The following is a 25,582-nucleotide window of genomic DNA, read 5'->3' on the forward strand; positions in this document are numbered from 1 at the left end:
AATTATATGCATATTTTTTTATTTCTTTTATTATTTGTAGCATATTGTGCACTGTTAAGTCTTAGTCCTCCATGTTTGCCCTTGTGTTGACACCAAATTTCCACTTGGGGATTAATATAGTACTCTACTACTACTACTACTACTACTAATACTACTACAACTACAATAACTACTAGTTAATGATGAAACTTTCCTTTTCATTCAAGAAGTTTGGTAAGAGACACATTAAACCGAATATGCCGTGACTATATTCCTAGCCTTAGTGGAATGGCAAAAGAGCAAGTCTTTTTTGTTGGGTTGTGAATCTAGAATGGACTAATATCTGATTAAAAAGTGTGAGATATACACACTCATCAACAACTTTACAAAGAGACACTAATCATCCTTGTAGCCGTGCAATCATGTAACAGGATAAAATTACTCAGGTACATGCCATGAGATTTAGGTCATCAAACACCAGAATGGGGTGACCATATGACATCAGCTGTCTGATTTCAGTTTCAGTTAACCTCAGATTTCTGTTACTGACTGACAGGAAATGGAACCCAATGGTTGAAGCTCATCTCTCTCTCAATGTGTTGAAGCATTCTGAGATACCTTTCTGCTCACCATGGTTGTTAAGAGTGATTATTTGAGGTTACTGTAGTCTACCAGCCACATAGAACAAGTTTGACTCGTTCTTCTCTAACCTCTTTCATCAACTACTGCTTACTGAATTCTATGAAATTCTAAAATTTGTGTATGAATATTCTGGTACCAGCAAACATTCAACGGTTCAAGCCACTAAAATGACATTTTTCCTCTATTCTGATATTTGTTGCGAACATTAGCTTAATCTGTTTCTGCAGGATTTCATACTGCCACATGATTGGATGATTCAAATACTTTCAGGAATGAGCAGCGCTTACACGTGTTCCTAATAATGTGGAGAGTTGGTAAAAGTACCGCAATTCTTTACTCAAGTAAAAGTGCAGGTTCTACACTCAAGTATGAAAGTAAAGCCCAAGAAAAATTCACAAACACTGATTTTAATTACTGAAGCTAAACTAGTGACCCATTCACAAATGAACAATGAAAGCCAGGACAATCAATAGCTAAGGCTAACTAGGTCTTGAATGTTAGCTAGCTGATGTGAGCGAACTAGCTGAATGCTAATATCTTAAAATGCTTGCTCTGACAATGCAAATTACTCTCATAAATAAGCAGTGCATGTAGCAACAAATACTTTATACAGCGGGTTTTATTAGGTGTCATGCTATTATTGCTGTTAAAGTTTAGATGTGGTAGTTACTTAGTACTACCAGGTAGTTCTTGACGTTATCTGTTGCTGATAGGTTGCCTTAGGACAAATATGGGATTATGGAGAAATGAGAAATTCACTGAGTAGAAAGTGGAGATTTTTCTGTTAAAATGTTGGGAATAAAAGCCAAAAATGTTAGGTAAAGATATTAAAAAAAGAAAAGAACAAGAAATACAGCAACTGTACATTGTTATATATAATTATATTTATGTTTTATATATATATATATATATATATATATATATATATATATATATATATATATATATATAAGTGCTGGCCGAATGTACAGAATTACATACATGCTTATCTACTTCACCTTGACCCTTGACTAACACACTAGAGAATATAGGACATGGGAGAATGTAGAAATGTTATAGATCCTGAGTGTCATTGCTTTTTGGATATCATCCAAAGGTTAGATGCTGCCCAGTGCCCAGAGTCAGCAGTTTGCAGTCACAGGTCTCGGTCAGCTGAATCATGGACCTGTGAGCTGTTTTTCAAACCAAGATCCCCGCTTTAATAGGGAAACCAGAGAGTTACAGAGATGACATAACTGTGAAGATTTTCATGTCATTTAAGTGCTTGCATATGAAGGACCTAGTGTGATCTTCCACAATAATGACGGCACAAATTGTAAAATATCCATCGGCATCTGTCAAAGCGTGTCTCATCACTTAATGAAATAGATATCGGGTTTTGTGTTCCAAGTCGGAAATCATAGATCTATCATTATGAATGTCTGAAAGAGCATGTAAAGAACTCTCGCTATCATTTTACTGCACTTTTGGGGAATCTCGCGAGTTGAAGTCATCACAGGGAATTAAATGTTGCTTCATGGTGATCAATACTTTTTAACTAACCTGGAAATGTGTCTTATTTACTTTCAAGGGTCACCATCCAGCAACATGCAACAAAACTGATTGGAGTTGAGGGCTGAAATGTGCTAAACGAACACTGAGAAATTTTCAACACTGATGCTTCATCCTTCAGCTTAACAATAGCAGGTCCAATGAGGACACATTTAACAAAGTTATAGTTTTGGATAATTCTGTATTCTGTAGATTGCAGTGTACTAGTCAAGATAGTCTAAGCCATGGCCAAGACAAGACCCATGCTAACAAGTATGAAATAAACCAAATGACCAAACTGAACTATACTGTAAACTGCAATGAACAAGCACGAGTGGGAAAATCCTGATATAAGACCAAGACCAAACTGGAATAAAATCAAACCAAAATCAGATGGCAGAGAAGAACCAGCTTGATGTCTGTCATTAGAATTGTGTTATTTCTGTATCAACTTATGTAACATATGTTTAATCACAATAGTATATTGTGGTATTCGGATGCTAAGGTACGAGTCAGCCACTATTTGGATCTTATACACTAATTTTTGGATCAGTTTCGATAAATCCAGTCTTGATCAATTGCACATCAATTTTTATCAAGTCACTCATATCTGACTCTTGTTGGTGTGCACTGCCAAATTTCTCATTTTTGTGTTTACTACACTTTCCACCATTTTTCTGTACCATGAGAAAAAATAGTAGCTATACATTTTACTTCTATAGCCAACTAGCTCTATGCGAATTCAATTCGGTGACTATTCTAGTCATGAACTACAAATTTATGTCTGTTCAGTGTGAATTTGTTTACACGCTAGGCTTTGTACTAGCTTCGTTGACAGAGTAGCAACGCAAGCTAGCCATGCGAGCTATGTTTTACTTTTTTTTCATAATGTCTCTATACGACATGTTCGGCTCAAGCTGATTGTATTTAATTTGTCGCATTTCTAAGTCATAATTAGCAGAACTGAGAAAATTCTCAACTGCTGTCTCTTACAGCTGTTGCTGACATCAACGCCTGTGTACAGTGAAAAGAAATGGCTGGCTATCGCATTGACTCTGAATGTAGGGTTACAGCACATGTGACCATTTCCTCGCTCTGGTTTGTAAGTTCCTTGAATTCAGAGAGATCTGAATGATGTTTGCAGATGTTGCCTATTCTTACTGATATGGACAGCTTTACAGCTTTTTCTCTCCCAATGGCACAGATCATAGATTGGATTAGAATTTTAGATCCCCGGGGCAGTGCAACTTTAATCTTGTGCCATCCCATATATCTCTCCTAAATGTTTTATCAGCATGCTTTATGACAAAAACACTGCCCTGGGGGGAAAAAAAAAAAACTTTCCACAATTAACATAATGGCTGCCTTCTTGTGCTTGACATTTTCTGTCTTTTTGCAAAAAGCTTGAGTGATCAAAGTCAAACTGTGTTTCCAGTTTCTGTACAAATTGACAGGGTTTTTAAAGCTGGAACAGTGAAACTGTGTCTGTTTAAAGCACAAACAAATCCTCTCACACGCCTCTACATGCTTTTGGTGTGGTTTGGGATTTTCATTTAGAGAATTGCCTTTTCTTATTTCTAGTGCTGCTTGGTTTGTATGCACCTTGTTTGCCTAAAGTCATCTGTAGAATGAAGCAGAATCTAAACAGGAAGCTGGATTGTATTTGAATATATTAAGTTGGCCATCGGGTTAACCCTAACTCTAACCCTAACCCTTGAAAACATTATGGACGTAAGATATACCACACGGGCCAAAACTTCACAGTGTGCTAAAATACAGATGACCATTTATATAAGTAGGATTTGAAAGTGAAAGAAACTCAATAGCTTTCCATAATGCAGTGATGGGACAAAACATAAGGACGAATCATATTTGTTGAAATTTCATAGCTTCTAAGATTATATTATTGGTCCTCTTGAATGAATACTCTTAAACAAAAACCTCACAAGCCATATGCTAGCTTCTGGGGTTGATTGTAGTTACTACTGTCTTAGGTAATCTCTCTGTTTAACTTGCTTAATGGAATGGTACAAATTGTGGGAAATCATTTGAGAAGTTGTGATATTAGAAAGGGTAGTGCTTTAACAAACCTCTGAATCCTTTCTGTGATAACTGACTGTGTTTGAGAACAAAATAAAAGACTTAACTGAGTATTCATGTTTATAATGACTCCTTATGTTAAAGGGCAGCAGACTGAGAAAGCTGCAATCATTTTATATTTGAGAGATGGTCCATATATTCTCTGAACTTGTACCCATTCTAATATACAACACTTCAGCTACCTAATACCAACAAAAATTTTTTTTTTGTTTATCCCAAACTGGCCTGTTCCATCTATGACCACATGGAAAGTGTCACCATCAAAGTTCACCAAATGCTTTGTTTTGAAGCTGCAGGTATTTCGACAGACTTTTCCATAACGCTTCCAGGCTCCGTTATCCTGATACAACTTTATCCTGATTTGACCCCAGCAGTCTCTGAGTGAAAAATCCCTCACAAAAAGAGCTGACAAGGGGAAAGCAATTAAATTAAATGTTGACCATTACAACCAGACAGGCCCCATCACAGTGTTTTTGAAGCTTGGAATTTCTACCCTTTATTCTTCAGAGGATGATCGAGTAGTCTCACCCCCCTCTCACTTGATCAGAGGGTAACTCCTGCTCCAGGTTTCTTCCTCCCATCTCTCTTTCTCCACCACCACGCTGGTAGACTAGTCTAGAACTTGTGTCTACGTTTGCACACCACTTTTTGCGCCATTATAGAACTGAAGGTCTTGTACCCTGTTTGGACTGCAGCTGTTCCCTGGGTTTGCTTAGCAATGGAGGGTAAGGGGGAGTGCACTAAAAGGAAAGTTGTAGTGCTCGATATCAGTTAAGATCAGACAGCGGATGACTGCTTGATGCTGTGGAAGCTGACCCGAGTGGGTGAGGTGGGAATGGACATGGCACGTGCCACCCGTGCCCGGATTGAGTGCTTGTCCTGCCAACGGTGCCAGCGCTTCCGGACAGCTGAACGGACCTGGGGAGAGAGGGAGAGCAATCACGTCTGAATAACTTCAAATTCTCATCTTTAGGGAGAACAAGATTTAAATAATTTGGGATAATTCTGAACCGTACATTGTACACAGTGTTTTATTATCCTGGACTACTGATGGTTTAATAAACCAGCCATTGGTTGTTGCTATTTACACATTTTTTTGCATTAAATGGCATTCAGTATTGTTGTGTTAATGAGTGGTAGTGAGAGGCAAGATGCAAATGCATAAAATCGATTTGCTATTTATTCATTTAGAGAAGCAAAGAAATTTATGGACAAATAGTGAGGCAAGACTTTGCAAGTAGATATATAAATGGTCTCTATGGTAACAGGGAATAAATAGACAAATTAATGACAATTAAAGCACAGGGAAACACAATTGGGAAATACACCGATGACAGGATAGAGGAGGAGGCAGGACTAGAATTGAAAACGAAACAAAACGAAAGCATATGTCACAACAAGAAGAAGCACAATGAATGAGCTTAAAACAAAACAAAATGCCCCGAATCACAAGCTGAGAGGGGAAATTGTGACAGCTGTAGCTTAGCATTAGCCTATATAATCGACCTTTCTCAGCAAGAATTTTCCTTGCGTGTTGAAATTCAGCAGTTCGTTATTCAATAGATAAAATATGTAACGTTCTGGTGCTGATGTGTTGCCTGCTTTGCATTATTCCTGCGAGGAATAAGTTAAGTCACTGACATGACAGGGTGACATTGCCAGTGCAGTTACAGTGGCAGTTAATGATCTCAAACATCAGGGATCATGACCAGGTTTGGCTGTTAGCGCCGAAAATCAATAGGAAGAGATTCTTTATCACTTACCATTTTCCAGTAATATACATCATATTAATGAGAAAAAATATTGAAGACAGAAAATGCTGGACTTAAAGCTCCAGAATGCAATGATGCTACTGTAAACGACGTATGGCCGAGACTTAGGGCCGAGACGGTTCGTCTTGTCTGTTTATAAGAAGACGAGTAAATGGTGTTGAGGGGATGTGGTAGCATAGTTACTATGGGCTACTGATTTGCAGGTTGTGAGTTCAAATCCCAGGGCAACCAAGCTACCACTGCTGGGCCCTTGAGCAAGGCCCTTATCCCTCAGTTGTATGAAATGAAATCAATTGTAAGTCACTCTAGATAAGGGTACAATGAGGGTGATTGTCACACAAACATGGGCCCCAAAGACTCCAGCTCCCAGTTACCAATGTTATGATAGTCTAATTATGTATGTTTTATTTATCACCCTTTATAATACAATATAATTCATTCTTTGTGTAGTATACGTTCAGTTCTTGAACTTTTGTGATGTCATAGTGCTCATCTATTGCTATTTGACGACCTGGTTTTTGACTTTGTGTTCCCTGTTCTGACCTTGCCTAGCTTATATGGATGCTGTTCCCAGTGCTCTGCTGTTTGTCTGACGTTTTTGCAATCTTTCCTTTGAATAATTCCTAATTCTGTGACGTTTTTGTTCTACTTCCTTACAGTGATAACAGAATAAAAGGTGAATTCTTGGAACCTGTGTGGAAATGAGAGAGCTAAACAGACTCAAGGACAAAAATGTTTGCTTAAATGAACATAGAGATACAGAAGGCTAGGCTGTGCTAGGCTAGCTCTTTAGCCAGGGCTAAATAACAGTGGCGCCAATATCAGTAGGTGAGTCGAATGGCATTGTGGGTAATGTAGGACACTGTTGATAAGATAAGATAAGATAAGATAAGATAAGATAAGATAAGATAAGATAAGATAAGATAAAAGATGATCCCACAGTGCGGAAATACAATAAAGCTTTATCTTATCTTGAACAACATTTAAGAAAAAATATTCTGCTATTATTTATGCTAGTTCACCTCCAAGAGGCTTAACTGTTAACTCCAGAAGACTATAAATCAACACAACACAATAATGCAAGCACATCAGGTGTCACGAGCTCACCAGCCTGACACGGATCACCTTTTCCATGACGTAGATTGCCACATGCCTTTATTTTTTATTTTTAGTTCTGTCTTTTCTACCTAATTTCTTACCTGTGTCTTATTTCCCCTCATTTGTTTTGAATATTCATTTCCTGTGCTGTACGGTCCAGTTCTCCGACAAATTTATTCTCCGACAAGTCTCAACCTTGTTATTTCTGGCTCTGTGTTTAGATCTTTGTCTGTGTTATTGGTGTCAAATCATGGCTCATTTGCCTGATTTTACTTTCCCCCACATGTCTTCTGATGTTACCCTGCTAAAGGTTATAACTGTTGTTATCTAATAGAGGTCATCTCATAATGTTAAGGAACAATGACTTGTATTAAAACATTACGCACTTCCACGCTGTTAATTAAAACTTTCAAGAGCACAGGGTGAAAAAAAGGCACTAATTACATATCAGGTTATGTTCTTTTGGATTACATGAGTTTTCTAGTGGGAATTAAGCGAAATGTCAGCTCAATTTCCATGTGACCTTTAAATGTGTCCTCAGCCAGTGAGGCCATAATGGGGAAGACAGCTGTGTGCTGTGTTTTTCGATGGGGAAGAATGTTTGACGGATATGTCGGAAAGTAGATCAGAGGCAGAACATGTCGGCGAATAACGCTCTTCTTCTGAGTAATGTTCAACTGTTTGCTTAATACAATTTGGCATTTTTATTGAAGATTAAGATTATTAAACGGATTGTGGCATGAGCACAGAAAACAGCTTTTGCTCTGAGCTGTTGTAGTGAAAGAATCCGGTGAGTGACGTTTAGATCGTCTATACAACAGAGCACTTCACTTCACTATCTATCTATCTATCTATCTATCTATCTATCTATCTATCTATCTATCTATCTATCTATCTATCTATCTATCTATCTATCTATCTATCTATCTATCTATCTATCTATCTATCTATCAGCTCCAGGCTTTTGAAGACTTGTGTTCACAGAGCTTGTTACCCCCTGTATTTTGTTGGTTTTCCTCCTGGTACTCCGGTTTCCTAATTCTTTCCACCTCTAGACCAAATACATGAGCTGTAGGTGGATTGTCATCTCTGAATTGTATGTCATGATGTGTGCGAGTGTGCCCTGTAATGGACTGGCACCCTGTCCAGGGTGTCCCCCGCCTTGTGACCATTGACGTAATCAAATGGATAATCTAAGCCGAACAATACACAGGCAAAATGTTGTTATTATTTAACAAGGAAAAATGCATCAGCACTGATGAAGTTCATTAAACAATTATTGACAGAGTCTCCATAATCAGTGCTATAACAGTCATGTGGAAAGTCATCAGGACTTCCTGTTATCTCAGTAACATGGCAAGTCATGGACAGTTAAATGTAAAATGCTAAAAAGGATAAAAAGCATGATGTGTCGTTCATTACTTCATAAGAAAATTGCTGTGGTGTAAGAGGAATGAAACACTTCCTGTAATATAACCCATGTAGTACAATATTTGTACAAGGGGTGAAGAGGAAATAAAATAAGAGAAAATTATTAATGAGGAAAAATATTATGCAGTATGCTTTCCTACTGTCTGCTCTCTCATCACGAAAAATTATACAGTAAATAACTAACTGAGAAAAAAAGCATTCTAAATGGTATGAAAGCCAGGCAGAATGCTGTGCAGATGTGATTAAACATTGTTGAAAGGTAATAAAACATTGAAACATTGACAGAGCAAGGCTGTTTTATTTAATCAGTGATCTGCCAGTCAAAGAAATGTCCTAGCCCACATCTCAGCAAATCAATGAGAAGCCTGTCATGATAAACATTGAGCCACCATTCTGTGTTTAGTCTGTAGGATATGCCTCCTGGGATGCCTTGTTTTCAGCAGAGCTCCAAGAGCCTATCTAAACACTGGAGTATAACCTGCAGTTCAAACTTCAGAAACACTCTCTCTCTCTCTCTCTCTCTCTCTCTCTCTCTCTCCAGTTGAATGCAATACAAGTACGGAATTTAAGACTTTACAGCACTTCCATTAATGTTAAATATCAGGAATTATAAATGATTTTAAATCCTTGTGTAAGTTGCTGCAGTAGAAAGCATAATGTATTAAAATGAGTGCATTAATAAAATATAAACTACTGTCAGACCTGCTGCTATAGGAAATGAATCACCTCCTTTTACCCAGAATTGTGCTTTAAATAGATCTGTAGTATAAGTAGCTATAAAGTCAAATCATACAAGCAGGATTCGATTGTATTCTTCAAAGATATTACAAAGAATCTAACAGATTTACGCGAATAAACAATTCCAAATTCACATTATGCCATGCTGCACTTGGTGAAAGTTTTTTTTATAATGTAATTTTATGATATGAAGAACAGAACTATTCAATATTTTGCCAGGTAGCAAGTTTAGCATAGGAACCAGATCTCATTAGATAAAATTGGAAGGCAGGTTCAGTTTCACATCAATAAAGCCATATGAATCAGTATTAACATTATCTGTGGCCAATATTCTTAATATTATAATTTTATGCAACATTAGTGAATTTGCAAATGTGGGACCATCTTGGGTTTTGGGGCAGCAAAATATTTATTTATTTATTTATTTATTTATTTATTTATTTATTTATTTATTTATTTAATAGCAACACATTATTCTTGCATCTTTATCTAAAAAAGTAAAAAAAAATAAATAAAAAAATTAAAATTTACTAGTAGTAAACTTTTATGGCTGATAAAAACTATGATGTTATGGTTACAAATATTGTTACACATGATATTATGATGATGATAAAATCTGAGGGCAACATTTTGCATGGCCTATTTTTTTTTATCTACAAATATCTATCTATCTATCTATCTATCTATCTATCTATCTATCTATCTATCTATCTATCTATCTATCTATCTATCTATCTATCTTTGTGATTAAACAGAAGTTCAATCAAATGTGGGTATATCCCGCAACAAGATAAATAAACCAAAACAAAGCCAAATCATAAAACAAAGCAAAAACATAACAATAATGTATTTGTCACTATCCTTTATGCCTCCAGAGCTGATATGAAGGAGATGGTGTGTGACATCTGGGAGAGTTATAACAGATATATCATGAAGAATGAACAAGATTTTCCAAGAAATCTGGAAGAGTTAGAAGAAACATATCAGGTGGAATGTGCTGGGATATGGGGGAATCAAATATTATTCAGATGATCCAAAATCTGTTTAGATGATTTGACAGAGGCTTGAAGGCAAAGGGTGCCTACTAGTTATTGGAGAACATTTATATCACATTCAGCTTTTTGAATGTGTTTTGTTTTACTTTAATCTTAATATTCCTGACATACAATATTTCCTGGTTTGTGCCACTTGTGAAAATGACCCTTGTAAAAAAAAAAATTCGATCATATTTTGGCATCATTCCTATATGATTGCTGACTTTGTGGACAAGACATAAATATCCCGTAGGATCAAATTGGGTTCCTGTTCAGGTCTAGATGCAAACTGATATTTTTACATAATTAGAGGATGATTTACATTATCTATAGGTAGATAAATCATATAAATCTGATAATAATCTAAAATTAATTAGAGTATATTATATATATATAAATATGAAATAGGATAATATACTATTATACTATATAATATAATAATATTATACTATATAATCTATCTATCTATCTATCTATCTATCTATCTATCTATCTATCTATCTATCTATCTATCTATCTATCTATCTATCTATCTATCTATCTATCTATCTATCTATCTTTTAGAATTTTCAAACTTCCACAGCACCCTCTGTAATTTCCAAGAATTTTCCCAAAACACGACATCATTTTATTTCTAATGAAGTACAAATAGAGTTCCAATAAATTCTAAATATCAAAGATCCTTCAGGACAAACAGGGACATTTTAATGGGAGGAATTCATTTACCATTTGTCACCCTTATCCAGAGAAACTTACATTTATCTCATTCATACAACAAGGGCCTTGTTCAGGGGCCCAGCAGGGGCAGCTTGGTGGACCCAGGATTCAAACTCACAACCTTTAATCAGGAGTCCAACACCTTAACCACTAAGCTACCAAACCCGGAAATATATCTGTAAAACATGACACTCTGTCTTACTGCTAGTTGGTGCAGTTTGTTCTAATGCGTTTATGTTTTTGTACTCTTTGTGAACATTAAATTCATTACAGTTGCCAGAACACCCACTAGCATATTATCGGGTTGATGGAGGAAACCAGAAAGCGCTGAAGAAACCCACACAGATATATAAAACTCCTCAGAGACAGCAAGTCGAACTCAGGATCAAACACCAAGCTGGGAGGCATGAATTCCTCCCGCTGCGCCGCTTAGTGTGATACTGTAGCTGATTTGAGTGTATTGGAGGTCAACCTCTATATTATATTACCGGGTTATGGAAATAGATCAGTGTTAGCATTGATGTTTACAACTTGTTTGTCCTTTCAGTACGAGTACAAAGGTTAGATATTATGCTTTGCTCAGATTTTGTTCTTCGGATTTTACCATCGATTCTGAGTGACCTTGGATCAGTTTTCTTCTCCATGTCGGTAGTCCTCCTTTTACTCCCGGATATCCTCTAAGCTAAAAAATCCTAGAAAATTCAAACCATTTCTATAAGATAAACCATAATTATTCCTTGCGTGGATGAATATTTTATGACAATCCTGTTTTTATCATTATTGACCCCTTTGTTATTGACTACAGCTGAGAGCAAGAACTGGAGCTCAATGTGATCTTATCGATTGTATGGGTCAGACCCAGGGAATCTGGCCAAATTACTTGGTTTGCTTGCGCTGCACTTCAGACTTTCGACAGCTTTGACTTAGAGTGCGTTTTTACCACCGTTCTCCCTAGGGGACACGGTGCAGATATGCTCCTGTGCGTGTAAAATGAGTACGGCTTGTTAGAAGAGGAAAGAGTGGAACGGGAGAGGAATGCAAAAGAGTTGACTTACTTCACTGTTCAGGAAGCAATAAAACACGGACACGAAGAAACCCTGGGGAGAAAGAGAGATTACGTCATTTTAGGATGAAATCAGGCAGAACGAAAGCATGCATGTGTTTCACATAAGCTTAATATAAACTGCATGCCAAAAAAAAATGAGAAACACAGAAGTAATTTCACTCTGATTAGGAAAAACAGTTATTATTTTTAGAATAAGTACCGCCTGCTTTTCCTACTCCATGAAATAACATTTTAATTTAACAACTGAGCTGTTCTCCTGCTTAAACTCAAACCATTCTTTCTTTGCATTCTTACATTAAAGTTGTTGCAGTGATCAATCGCCTCATTTTTCCATCCTCGCAAGAAACGCATATTCTCATTAACTGCATTGTATGAAATTTCTTATCTCTACATATGAAGTGTGTACCATGCTCTCTATTACATAATCTGTAAGGTACCACTTTCTTTGTATTAGGTAATACATTAGATGCGCATTTACAAAGACATATGAATCATCAAGGCTTGGCATCTTCACATTACTTTACATAAATGTTCATAAAAGCAGCTCCACAATAGTTTAAGAGCATTTCATAAGGCTTTAAAACATAATACACTGTAAACCATGATAGCTTCTTTAAGTTAAGCGAACGCATTTCTTTTCTGTCATGACAACTTAAATAAAAAATGAAAAGTAATCCACTGTTGAAACAAATCTTCACCGTTGAGTTGACCCACGTTTTATGGCAGCAGATGAATTTTCAATTCTATGTTTAACCAACTGGAAATGTCATACAGTTTGCATTTATTTCCTGTTCTTAGCTAGTATGACCAGTGCTATAAATCATTATAGAATTCATGTCATACCAAAGAATTACTTATAGCACATTATTAAAGCTTTATGAGGTGGAAAAGTTAGGATTGTCCATGAATAACGGTGCTTATAACTGTTTGTAAGATTGCAATGCTTCACTCTAAACATTTTTCTAAACTCAAATCATGCATCATGAAGCCATGTTCTATAAATAATTCCTTCATCTGTTTATAATAATAGACATAACATGTCTGTAAATAGCACATAAACATGTTCATCATGTGTAGAATCAACATTGCGGAAATCATGTTAATGTTTATAGTGTCATAATGCTTAATAATAAACAATTTAACATGCGTCCTCACTTTTCTTGAGGCGTTGAATGATGACATTTAAAAGGTTTCTAATATATTTCATAGTAAATAAATGTCACAGTTGCTTTAGTTACAAAGGGCTTTACGTGGCATTATTAGAGTTAGCGTATAAAATGCACCTAACGGAATTATTATAGGATTTATGAATATGTGCTTTGTAGATGGTGAGATCATGCTTCGGTTGAAATCAGGATTGTTCTGGAAAATAAAACGAAATATTTTTGGCCCTGCTCTTTTGAAGGCAATGTTGAAATCAATATCTCAATACCTCTAACACAAGAACAGGCCTGTTTTTAAAGAGTTGCACAAAACAATGCTATGTGAATTAACTGCTTCCATATTCAAACCCTGTGCGACTTGCCAAGCCGGCGTCAATGTAATATGACTTTCCAAAATGGCAAAAGACCAACTGCAAACAGTTTATTATTATTATTATGACTTTCACAAGCGTGACGCTTATGTAAACGTTTCAATGGTGAGAGTCATCTTTTAAAATAAACCATTATAGCCATTTAATCTGTTTTATGGTGACAGATGACAAACTAAATTACACTACCAGCAAAAAAGGAATATAACTCATGTTTTTTATGCTGTAATGCTTTCAAGACTAGCAATTAGGATATTGCTTACTTGAAAGGACTCAAGGAAAGAATTGAAATAGATGAAGACGATTTGGGAGATTTCGTCCTCTCCGGGGTTGACGAAGAAAAGCATGTAGGTGATGCCGAGGAGAGGCAACAGGACCAGAGTGGCTTTCACCGCTTTCCTATAATGAGAGAGATGTAATTAGAGATGTCAGTTCAAGAACGTTTCGAGAGACTTGCTCAACATGAACTGAAGTTTGTTCAACTGCTGTACGATTCCAAGAACAGAGGGCTAATTTGCTTGTGCAATCTGGTAATATGCTTTGAAACGGTTTGACGTAAAGGTCTTTTCACTGTGGACTAAAAAATACACTGCTGCCTCAAACAGTAATATTAATGCCTTTTTGACTAGTGCTGCTAAAAAACACACTCTGAACCTGTAAGTTTCCTTTCCTAGACCCAAACAATGTTATAGCATGACAATGTTCCTATGCACATAGCAAGCTCCCTCTAATGTATGAAGACATGGTTTACCGAGGCTGATGTGGAAGACCTTGAATATCCAGCACAAGGCCCTGACCTCAACCCCATTGAACACCTGTAAGATGAACTGGATTGCTGACTGCACCTCAGACCTTCTGACCTGACATCAGAGCCTGATCTCACTAATGCTCTTGTAGTTGAATGAGCACAAATCTCCAAAGCCACATGTAGAAAACCTTCTTAGAAGATGGCTATGTTCTAATAGCAAACCAAGACTAAATCTGAAATAAAAATGTTTAACAAGAACATATAAGTGTTATGGTCAGAAGTCCACAAACTTTTGTAAAATACAGTAAATAATATAATTTTGACACCCTTCGGAGATCTAAATTAAAGCCTAATATTACCTTTACTGATTTCCAGAACCTTTTCTCACACCGCCCATGTTGCCATTTTGCTCATATAAAAGAAGCAGGCCTCTGGAAGCAAACGAGCTTGGTTGGGTTTATTTTGTCACAGCACATGCAAACCTTTTAGAGTGTTGCTTAAACTGTAACTATATATTGGTCCCTTAAGCACAGCAGCCTGGTGCTTTTGCGTGAGGTGAGCAAATTGTTCCAGAGGAAGTCTGTCATTTCACTGCAAATGAATGTAAAAATGCTCAAGTGTGACCCAAAACTGACTAACAAACTGTCAGGTTGAATCTTTGCCTGTCTGAAAATTGAGATTGAAGGGTTTGCAAATGGGACTGGGCTGCAACAGAGACCTGTGCATTTTTTTTGTTTTTTTAAAAAATGTAGTATATTTTTTCTCTTATTTGATATTGAAGGGACTGAAAAGAAACCTTGTTAGATGGGTGTACTGAGTTCTGCACCACAAGGTCCCTAATTGCGTTTATTTTTTGCAAACGAAGGTGGAAATAAGAGCAGGTTCTTTTCTTTATAGAGTTGTATTCGGTGGTTGAAGTTGGATCAATGGTTAAGGCTGTGGGTTACTGGGGACTCAAGCCCCAGCACCTCTAAGCTGCCTCTGTTGGGCCCTTGAACAAGGCTCTTAACCCTCTCTGCTCCAGGGGGCATATCATGACTGATCCTTGCTCTGGACCTGAATTTCATATTATAAGAAATTACAGACTGCCTCAACCTGGATTCCACTCCATAATATAAGACAGAAAGAACTTGTTCCCCAAATGGCTTAAATATTATAGAGGAATATATGTAGAATACTAAATGAATAACCTTTAATCAGTTTTAGCATGGGAGCAGCAGCAAGGCATCAAGGACCATCTCTGAGCAAAGTTGTACGTGACTGTATTTAGCATTTACAGACATCCGGCTAAATAATAGTAATCAGACGGCCATTTGGGTGATAGTCAGTTCTTGCACTCAATTTGCATTTAGAGCAAAACTCAAAGGTTTAAATTACAGGAAAGACAGATTAAAATGTTTGAGCAGGCATTCTTTTTGACTCAAAGTACTTCATCTAAGCTGTAATAAACTTCTTCTTCATCAAGATCTTCAACGTCCTCATCATTTTTTTCCTACACTATGAAGCCAGGATAAGCGAAGAAAAGAATTTAACTGTGCTGTAATGCATAAGTCACAGGCTTCTGATCCTCAAATAAAGAAAGAAAGAAAACAAGCAACATCAACAAAAATCCTCCTTGATTAAAATCCAATAGAGAATTTTAGCAAGCATAATCATCAGGGAAGGCTGTTGCTCTACAGTGTAATTACTGCAAATGACAGGGCTGCATTACTGTCATCAAATGATTGGCAAACGAATCAATCAGATTATCTGAAAGGAATTTAATCATCGCTTGCATGCGATGATAAAGATTAATGCGACGTTCTCAACCGATGATGTTAAGATGGATGTCACACCGACTGTTCAACACAATGACATTAAGATAGATTTGGTTTGAACCCCATGAATTATTTTGCCACAGGACACTGAATGTGCCTGGCAAGTGCATGAATAATAGCTACAGGCTGTCAGGTGCATCATACAGGACTCACACAATGACTGACAGTCTGAAAGGAAACACATCTATTGGACCTCTGTCTGTTCAAGCAAACCCTTACACATTAAAATCTACAGTATACTCAGTGTGTGTGTGCAAAAGTTTGTATCCCTGAGTACCTCTGTAGATTACTTCTACATACACCGACAGATGGAGGTTCCTTTTCTTTGAAGGAAAAACAGCTCCACAATATCACAGATCCTCAGCATACTTGACAGCAGAGATTTTTCCCCTTCATTTTCTGATTAACCCACCGATTGTCTTGCTCAAAATGCTCGAGTTTTTTCACGTGACCACTTTGGTTCCAATGAACTCCAGATGCTTATTTTTGTGGTTTGAAGCAAGGCATGCCTTTTCAAATAGTTTGCTGGCATGGCGGTGACCCCCAAAATGTTGCTCAAATTTTGATGCTTGGAGATCCAGAACAGCATTCTGGCACCGACAGTAACTCAGGAGAATGTAAAAAAAATAATAATAAAAAAGAGAGTTTTCTGCTTGATGGGCATCATGAGTATAGTAAAGTCCAATTGTGTTTGACAGGATACAAGTAAGAGCCAATCACTTTATTGTCCACAACATAATCTGACCTGAGAGGCACAAGATTTTTGCCAATATATATAAATTAATTATGATTGCAGATGCCTAATAAACTGTTTATTTGTAAACTGTAACCTTAACCTGGTTCACCGCAAGTTTACTGGCAATGTTACCATGGCAATGTAGTTTCCCCATCTTAATTTGCAATTGGATGCCAATAATTCTGGAGATGTCTGTAACTAATACTGGAACCAAATAAACCATTTTTCACCAAATTGGATGAGGTTCCCTTCTGAGTCTGGTTCCTCTCATGGTTTCTTCCTCATAGTTTTTCCTAGATGCCATTGCCTCAGGCTTGCTCATTAGGGAATAGATGTTAGAGGTTAATTTTTAAACTTTATAATTATATCCTATCTTTCTATATTTCTTTGAGACAAGGTCCATTGCTAAAAGCAATATATAAATAAATAGAATAGAATTGAATTGAATTTTTGACAGTTACCTCAGTCTAGTTAAGCTAGTTATAGCCTTGGTACCAATGTAACCATAACAACATTAGAGTTAGAGTTTCGCTCCAGAAATCTTAATCAGATGCCAGTTATGGAGGCGTCTGTAACTAATCAATATGATAACTATAACTAACAGTGTAACCAAATTACAAACCAACTGATAGTAAATCCAGATTTAAGTTAAAGCACCTGTACCGAAATTCTAGTCACCTGTACTGAATTGTCTCTGATGTGGTGGAGGCTCTTAGCTTCGTCATCAGGATCCTCACGATGTTGAAAAGGAAAATAAAGTTGATCTGTAGAAAAGAGAAAGAGGAAATGAGAGAGTGAAAGAGAACTACAGTTTATTATTGGGGAAAGCTGGGCAATGATATAACACTCAAATATCGTGCCCTATAATAATGAATGATAATATATCTCAATAATCTACTTCATACCATTTATGTGAAAGCAATTTCATCCAAACAAACTGCATTTTAGTCTTCCCAAAAACATAAAAATCACAACAGGCATCAGGCCATGTGTGCAGTAAACTATCGAAAAAGCTATTTTAGTCAAATGAAAGTTGTAATGTAAATTATTATTTGTTTTTTAATCTCATTATGGGTCGGGTTAAATATGGGTTCATTGTTGAATCGCAAGGTTTCTTCCTCATGCTATCTAACACAGCTTTTTTTTTATTTTTTTTATTACCACTGTTGCTTCTGCTTTGTTCATCAGGGATCTGGATTTCTGCAAAACTGCTTCGGGAAGATATCTAGTGCTCAAAGTGCTATCTGAAACTGAAATAAATTCAACAGTGTTGAAAACCCCATCACCTTTTCTGTTATGAGGTTTTCATATGACAATGATTTACAAAACTTAAAATATAAAAATAAAAAGTCGTGGATTGAGTCCTGTTCGATCTGGACTTGATCTTCTGGTTGTTTATCCTAAATTTTCCATCTGTGCATCTGAATTACTGCAGGCTGATTTTTTTTTACACTTACCCAAATATAAATATGGGTGCTGAATTCTTTTTTACTCTTTGATTTTGACCCAGATTTTCTACTCGAATACTGTAACTGACCTAAAATGGCACACACCTGCTTTTTATTCATTATTATTTTCTATCTCTTATAAAATAAAGTGGTAAAATAAGAGATTTTTTTCGTACAGTAGTATATTTAAAGTTAATTTTTTATTGTAATTTTATTCTATTTTTATGACAAAAACGGTCAAAAACAGCATTTTACTGCATGTGATACTGTGCATGATTGTGTATGTGACCAATCAATTTTTATTTGAATTGAATGAATCATTTCCCTGCCAAATAAATAAAGAAATAAAGAATTTAAATTTTATGTCAATCTCAATACACTCTAGAGCTAAATTCGACTGATGGCTCATTTGAAACACATTAGAGCTCCAACATACCAGAAGAACAAGGATCATGGGACCCTGATAGATGTAGTCAGTATAAACCCCAGCTCGCTTCCCGAACCAGCACCTACAGTCACACAGAACAGAGGAAAGCCAATGAGCTCCTGCAATAAAATGCAGAAAAGTGATTCTCAACTGATGATATGCCATTCATTCAGTTCACTTCTCTCAATCCCCAACTGCTTTCAGTTAAGCGTGCCTAAAATGCCTGCCCCATTTCTACAGGCACTTTGAGTGAAGCTGAAAAAGTATGGAGATTTAAAAAGACGAAGGGTGTGACGATGGAACAAATCCAACTAAGTGATTACTTTAAAGAAAAATACCCTTCAAAAACATTTAAAAATCGCTTTTGTCAAACGTTTTTCTTTGGAAGAACAAAGAAGGACAGAAAAAAAAAACTGGCTCATAGGCTGAGATATGGTCAGATTCCTTTAGTGAACAATCTCTGTTCAGTGGGGCATTTAATCACAGTGTGTGTGTGTGTGTGTGTGTGAGAGAGAGAGAGAGAGAGAGAGAGAGAGGGAGGAAAGAAGTTATACAGTTTGTGGTTTATGATCTTGAAACAGTTTGCAGACTGATATGTTCAGATACTAACAGGCTCATCCCATGTGCATGTTTGGATTTTGTGTGTGTGTTTGAGATCTCCAGTGTGGAGCAGATGAAATGATTGCCTGGCAGCGAAGATTCTGGGAGGTCAAACTATGAAAAGGCAAAACATGCTGCCTGCCAAAATCAATTACAGAGCAGCTTTAAACACTAACACTTTTGCTGATGCACGGAAATTTACTTGACGTGCTGCTTATTGTGCTCCAAACTAAAGCTATAAGTCTGGCATACTCTGAAAAAAAATCTCTTATCCCGATTCAGTGCCTTTTCATCACGGTGTGCGATAAAGAATATTTCGGGCAAACATTTTAAAGATTTGATGGTTGATGATAGGATGGGAAGTGAAATGATTTCTCACATTTTATTAAGAGAATCTCAGAAGTACTAAGTTTATTTGGAATGAATAGCCCAGGAAATGATGGAAAGAACAAAACTTTGCACTTTTTTTCTTTACCCATTTATAATTATGTTGAATGTGTCAAAAGCACTCTAAAGAGTCAATATTTCAGCAGAGTCTCCTTGACATCTTTTTCTTAGTCTTAAAAACTCTGGTAGTTATAAAGAGCTGTCATTTGAAGCACCATCCAAAAAAAAAAGCTAAGCAAATGGAGACACTACAACTACACACTGTGGAGCAAGTCCCTGTGTAAGCTGTTACTATGGAAACAATAATCTATTAGAATTTGCTTTACTGTAAATGTACAGGACATTTCTACCTATATTTTACTGGATTTCCATAAAACAGCAACACGCTGTGACTTATACAGAAGTTTTCTGTTTTCAGCCTGTAACACAGTCTCGTATTGTAGAGACATCGCATTCTGGGATTAATGTAATAATAAGTACGAAAAGTATACAAAGCAGCCATTACAGTGTTCCTCTATAAATAATGCATGGTATTGCTATAACCAGCAGAAGTATGTGTAGAATTGTGTGATGTTACAGTAGGATAGTGTAATAACAGGACTGTACTTTAAATGATTTTCACAGAAGTGGTCCGGCAGTAAGTGGCTGGTTTCGCAGCCGACAGGATTTTTGTGTAATTTTACAATGAAAGGTTTTATAAGTCTGCAAGAGTGCATTCAAATAAAGCTTGTAGAAACACTCAGAGCTGCTGTTTAAAGAAAGTCAACACCTTCTGACCAATCAGAATCAAGAATTTTGAGGTATAGATCTATATACAGTAAATATAAAGGATTATGTTTGGGTGAAAGCGTTTAACTCATCAGCATATCTGGCCACAAATCTGATGAGAAAGTGAATGAGAGAGAGAGAGAGAGAGATGGATAGATGGATATCAAAAGAGCAGGAGAACTCAAGGCACTTACTTTTCATTGTCGTAGTACAGCTTACCAATGGCCCATGCAACGATGATAGGAAAGGGAATACCTGCGAAAAGAAACAAATGCCACCCGCTCTCATTATTTTCACAGCTGAACAATAAACACCACAATTACTGTAATGAAAGTGCCACTCATTAGTGACACCCATTTGTCCACCTACTGCTGGTTAAAAATAGCATCTACTTGCATATATGAAAGCAAAGATCCATCAGTTATGGTGTATATGTGGATGCCTGAATGGCATGTAAATGTGTTGGCTCAAAAGTTAAGTCTCTGGGATCAGAAGGTTATGGGTTCAAGCTGCCAAGCTGCCAGAGCCACAAATGCAGCCTCAAAATTTGCAAAACCTGCAATGATTTTGTGAATTTTCTGGGGATGTGGTAATTTAATGGTCAAGGTGTTTGTCTACTGGAAAGTTGTTTGAATCCCAGGTCCACCAAGTTGCCACTGTTGGGTCCCTGACCAAGGCCCTTAACCCTCAATTGCTCAGTTGTATAAAATGAGATAAAATGTAAGGCACTCTGGGTAGGAGCATCTGCCAAATGCTATAAATGTAATGTATGAATTGACAGATTCTTCTTTTACAGTTCAGCCAGTGAAGACACATATAATTACTTCCTATGTTAATCACTTCATAACCGAAGCATGGGAATCGAAAAGAGCTTTGGCTAAATATTAATATATGTTGTGATAACATCAAATGACACGTCTCTGCCCAATTCTGCAGAAAATTAAGATTAGAGTGCTTGACTTTGCATTACTATCTGTTCACAAAATCATGAAATCCTGGAGGGACTGTCCATCTCTACATGATTTGTGGTCTAAAGTACAGAGTGTCTAAAGTGGATTATGTAAATAAAATATAACTTCATGTCATAACACAGCAGTATATTTATTTATTTAGTAAGTGCCACTTCTGATTAACAGAGGTTCTGAAGGAATAGCAGTACTCACACCAGCCGATACAGATGAACATCCACTTCCTGAGCTTATCGGTGGAGTAGGTCAGCACGATGGCCGTGTGCAGATAGCAGCCCTCACCAAACATCCAGAAGAAGTTGGTCACATGAAAGTAATTATACGCTGCTGTAACCAGCCTGCACCAGATCTGTCAGACAGAAAGGAAAGGAAGATTATAGAAAACCGTCCCTGAAGAGGACACAAACATGGTCTCTTTTTCATATGGGCCTTTACACTGTAAGGTCTTTACAAGATTTTTTAAAAATAGCTCGTAAATCATTAGCAGCAAAACAGATTTGCGTTCGGAAGAGCAAGTGAGAAAAATAGGACACAGACATATTGTTTTTTTTAATACAGTTGAATATAATAATGATGTTCAAATGCTTAAATGTGCAGAAATGTGGTTGATTAAATTGGTAGTTGAGTAATATACAAATAAAGAAAGAAACAAATAAATATTTAAAGATTCAATGTCTTTAGTTTACTTTAGGTTAAGTAGAAATTAAGCCTAGCAATGAAATACTATCCATCCATCCATCCATCGATGCACCTATCTATTGATCCATTCATCTGTCCATCCATCCATCCATCCTGTCAATTGATCCATCCTATCATCCATCTATCTGTCTAATTATCTATCCATCCATCTATCCATCCATCCATCCATGCCCACACCCAATTTTGTGAGTTGAGTATGTAACAAGTGAATATGTGGGGCTCATTGGCTTGTGTTTATCATGTCTGCCTCACACCTCCAGGGTTGGGGATTCGATTCCGAACTCTACCCTGTGTGCACAGAGTTGACAAGTTCTGGTACTTCTTCTGGTACTCCAGTTTCATCCCGCAGTCTAAAGACATGCGTTTTCAGACAGATTGTTATCTCTAAATGGTCCGTAATGTGAGTGTGTATGTGATCATGCCCTGTGATGGGATCTCCCCCACCTTGTCCCCTCGAGTCCCCTGAGGAAGTCTCCATGTTTACTGTGACCCTGTGTAGGAAAATAGATGGATGGATGTGTGAAAATTTAGGGTTATATATAAATAATTTTAAAGAGGAAATGTTCTCTACACAACCATACACAAACGTTTAAACACAACACATTACTGCACGATTTTTTCCCAGAGCAATATTATCTAAGGTAACCAGATGGGCTTTCTAAGCATGACACGTGTGAGATAATTAACCGGAATTATAATTTGTCAGCCGTATTAATTTCTTAAGAGTGTCATTTTGTTAAATGCTGTTAATTGTCGGCTAAATCATTTGACTGTAGCAATTTCACGCATGTAATGAAAGCAAAGAACTGATTTGGGTGTGTGTGTGTGTGTGTGTGGGGGGGGGGGTGCTGTAATGATGAATGTGAAGAAGGAACACTTTTAGAAACACAGCCGAAAACAAGTGGATTGTAATCTACAGCGTAATCTATGTGAAGATGACCAGTATTTAGTGCAAGAGTTTTCTGATTGTTCAGAAAGGAATAAAATATTTGTGGGTTTGCTGTTATAGATGAATAATCAACGGTGGGATGCGGCCTGACTATAAGACGCAGATGCAAATTAAATAGTCACCCATTTGAGCATTAGATGCTAGTGAAGTGCGTTTCTAATTACAGTGTTATTAGCGCACAGATCATTACTTCCGTTCTGCATCAACCGTGTATAAACGTGTGAAATGGAGCGAACAGAACAGATAAGCTTGGAAGTTTGGAAGCCGTATGGATTTCTCCAACATCGAAATTAGTTTTTCTTCTTGACTCCTTGCTACGGTAAATTCCTACTTCAGCTGTGAGAACAAACGTCACAGTTTCATAGTTCTATTTATTTAAATAATATTTAGGACGAACAGAAAATCTGAGGAGACAAGCCAAGGGATTCCTGTGCCACTTGTAGGAAATGGCTCTGAATACAGTCTCCTAAAAGTATTGGCACCCTTCATAAAAAAATGAGTAAATTTGATTGTATAAAATACACAAATTCAGCCAATCTTTCTTCTCAAAAAAAAAATTATAACTTATTAGTTCTTATTATAACTAATTTTCATAATAAAGTATTGACACCCCTATGTAACGGTTGCTTTTAAGCAAGTACTGTTTTCTTGCTTAAATCAGGTAATGGATATCATCACATCAATCAAAGTTACATGAACATTAATAGTCTTAATCACATCTTCTTCTTCTTCTTCTTCTTCTTCTTCTTCTTCTTTCGGCTTTTCCCTTCAGGGGTCTCCACAGTGAATCATCTCTCTCATCTTCTGCATCCTCAACACTTACACCCATTAGCTTCATATCCTCATTTATTACATCCATATACCTCCTCTTTGGCCTTCCTCTTTGCCTCCTGCCTGGCAGCTCCATGTCCAACACTCTCCTACCAATATACTCACTCTCCCTCCTCTGAACATGTCCAAAACATCTTAATCTGGCCTCCCTAACTTTGTCCCCCAAATGTCCAACATGAGCCGTCCGTCCCTCTGATGTACTTGTTCCTAATCCTGTCCACTCCCAAAGAGAACCTCAACATCTTCAGCTCTGCTACCTCCAATATCAATATCAATTCAATATCTTGAATGTTTATTGCTCAAAATTTTGCACTTTGTCTAGGTCTCTATTTAAATCTAAGCATATGTGTGATACTCATACTGTTAACTGCTTTGTAAAAAAAGGTCAGATTTTCCTCATCTTCTACTGAAGACACACTGATGGATTTGATCTAAAATTAAAATCTAAAATCATAAGGTTTTGCCCAAATGTGTGGAGTCCAGGCAGCTCGAGGGCATAGTCATTAAAGCGAAATGGGGATGTAGCAAAATACTCATGTAAATATTTTAAAGATTCTACTTTTCACTCAAGCTGTCAATAATGAAGTCAAATGTGTAATAAAATGTGTACATGTATTAAACCTGCAAATGTATTAAATTAGTAAAGAAGGTATTTGGATCTTAAATGCAGTGCAAATCCTCTCACAGGAAAAATTCCTTGATGTGTTTATTAACTCACTGAAAAGCTATTAGTAACCCTGAACATCAAACTTTGTTTAGCCCCTGCGTGTGCATTTAACTCCTTTCACCAGAGGCCAAGAAATTGAATTTGCCCCTGTTTTGTTGTGTCTATGTTCAGAATTGAATGTTTTTGTCAAGTCACACTCCACAGTGGTGGTTAATATGAAGCTCATATGAAAGTAGACATAAAGAGCTTTACGAAATTATAGTGTTTCGTTAGTATTTCTTTTTGTACCCTAGCCTACTAGGGGCAATATATTCATAGAACAAAACAAAACAAAAACGGCACACAAATGTTTCTATCATTAAAGTAAATGGTGATATCAAACCCACTTATGCTCTCTGAGATGCTCCAAGTGCTCCTTCATAAGCATCTCAAATTTGAAGGTGTCATCTTCAACCACTAACATTCTGTTTAAAGTTAAAGATAAAACCACTGGATTCACTCTAAAAAGAGTCTTGCAGCCATAATCTAAGAGGTGTGAAAATATCAGGTAAATGGTTCACTGGTAAAAAAGGAATGAGACAAGATTAGACTATACACCCCGTGTCTAATGTGTGCCCAGCAGTGTGTACATCCAACATGTGTCGAGCAGTCTGAAAACATGGAGCTGTATGGCAGAGCAAACATACTCCTGTTGATGAGTGTTTGAGAGATTCCTCTGGGTCTGCTATTGACAAGGCGTTATGTTAATTAATTTTCTCACTATTGAGGAGTTCATTAAAGTAGTACACACAAGCGGGGGGTAATTGACTAGCCTGGAGGCTCATCTGACAGCTACTCAGGGCTCAAGCTGTTTACCTCTCTCTCTCTCTCTCTCTCTCTCTCTCTCTCTCTGATGCACA

General features: G+C 36.9%; 1 protein-coding gene across 1 annotated transcript in view; it reads right to left on the minus strand.

Moving 5' to 3' along the window:
• Nucleotides 1–1,579: 1,579 nt before the first annotated feature.
• The window catches only part of crhr1 (corticotropin releasing hormone receptor 1), a 140,544-nt gene continuing 116,541 nt past the window's right edge, over nt 1,580–25,582 (minus strand). The window contains exons 8-14 of the mRNA XM_058405397.1: nt 21,733–21,886; nt 20,764–20,824; nt 18,824–18,896; nt 17,618–17,703; nt 13,902–14,037; nt 12,097–12,138; nt 1,580–5,169 (exon numbers count right to left, since the gene is read on the minus strand). Of these exons, the coding sequence (XP_058261380.1) occupies nt 5,029–5,169; nt 12,097–12,138; nt 13,902–14,037; nt 17,618–17,703; nt 18,824–18,896; nt 20,764–20,824; nt 21,733–21,886 (693 nt within the window). The 3' untranslated portion in view covers nt 1,580–5,028. The remainder of the gene's footprint in view (nt 5,170–12,096; nt 12,139–13,901; nt 14,038–17,617; nt 17,704–18,823; nt 18,897–20,763; nt 20,825–21,732; nt 21,887–25,582) is intronic.

Source organism: Hemibagrus wyckioides, linkage group LG02 (genome assembly GCF_019097595.1).
Source record: "Hemibagrus wyckioides isolate EC202008001 linkage group LG02, SWU_Hwy_1.0, whole genome shotgun sequence".
In the NCBI taxonomy this organism is placed as follows: Eukaryota; Metazoa; Chordata; class Actinopteri; order Siluriformes; family Bagridae; genus Hemibagrus; species Hemibagrus wyckioides.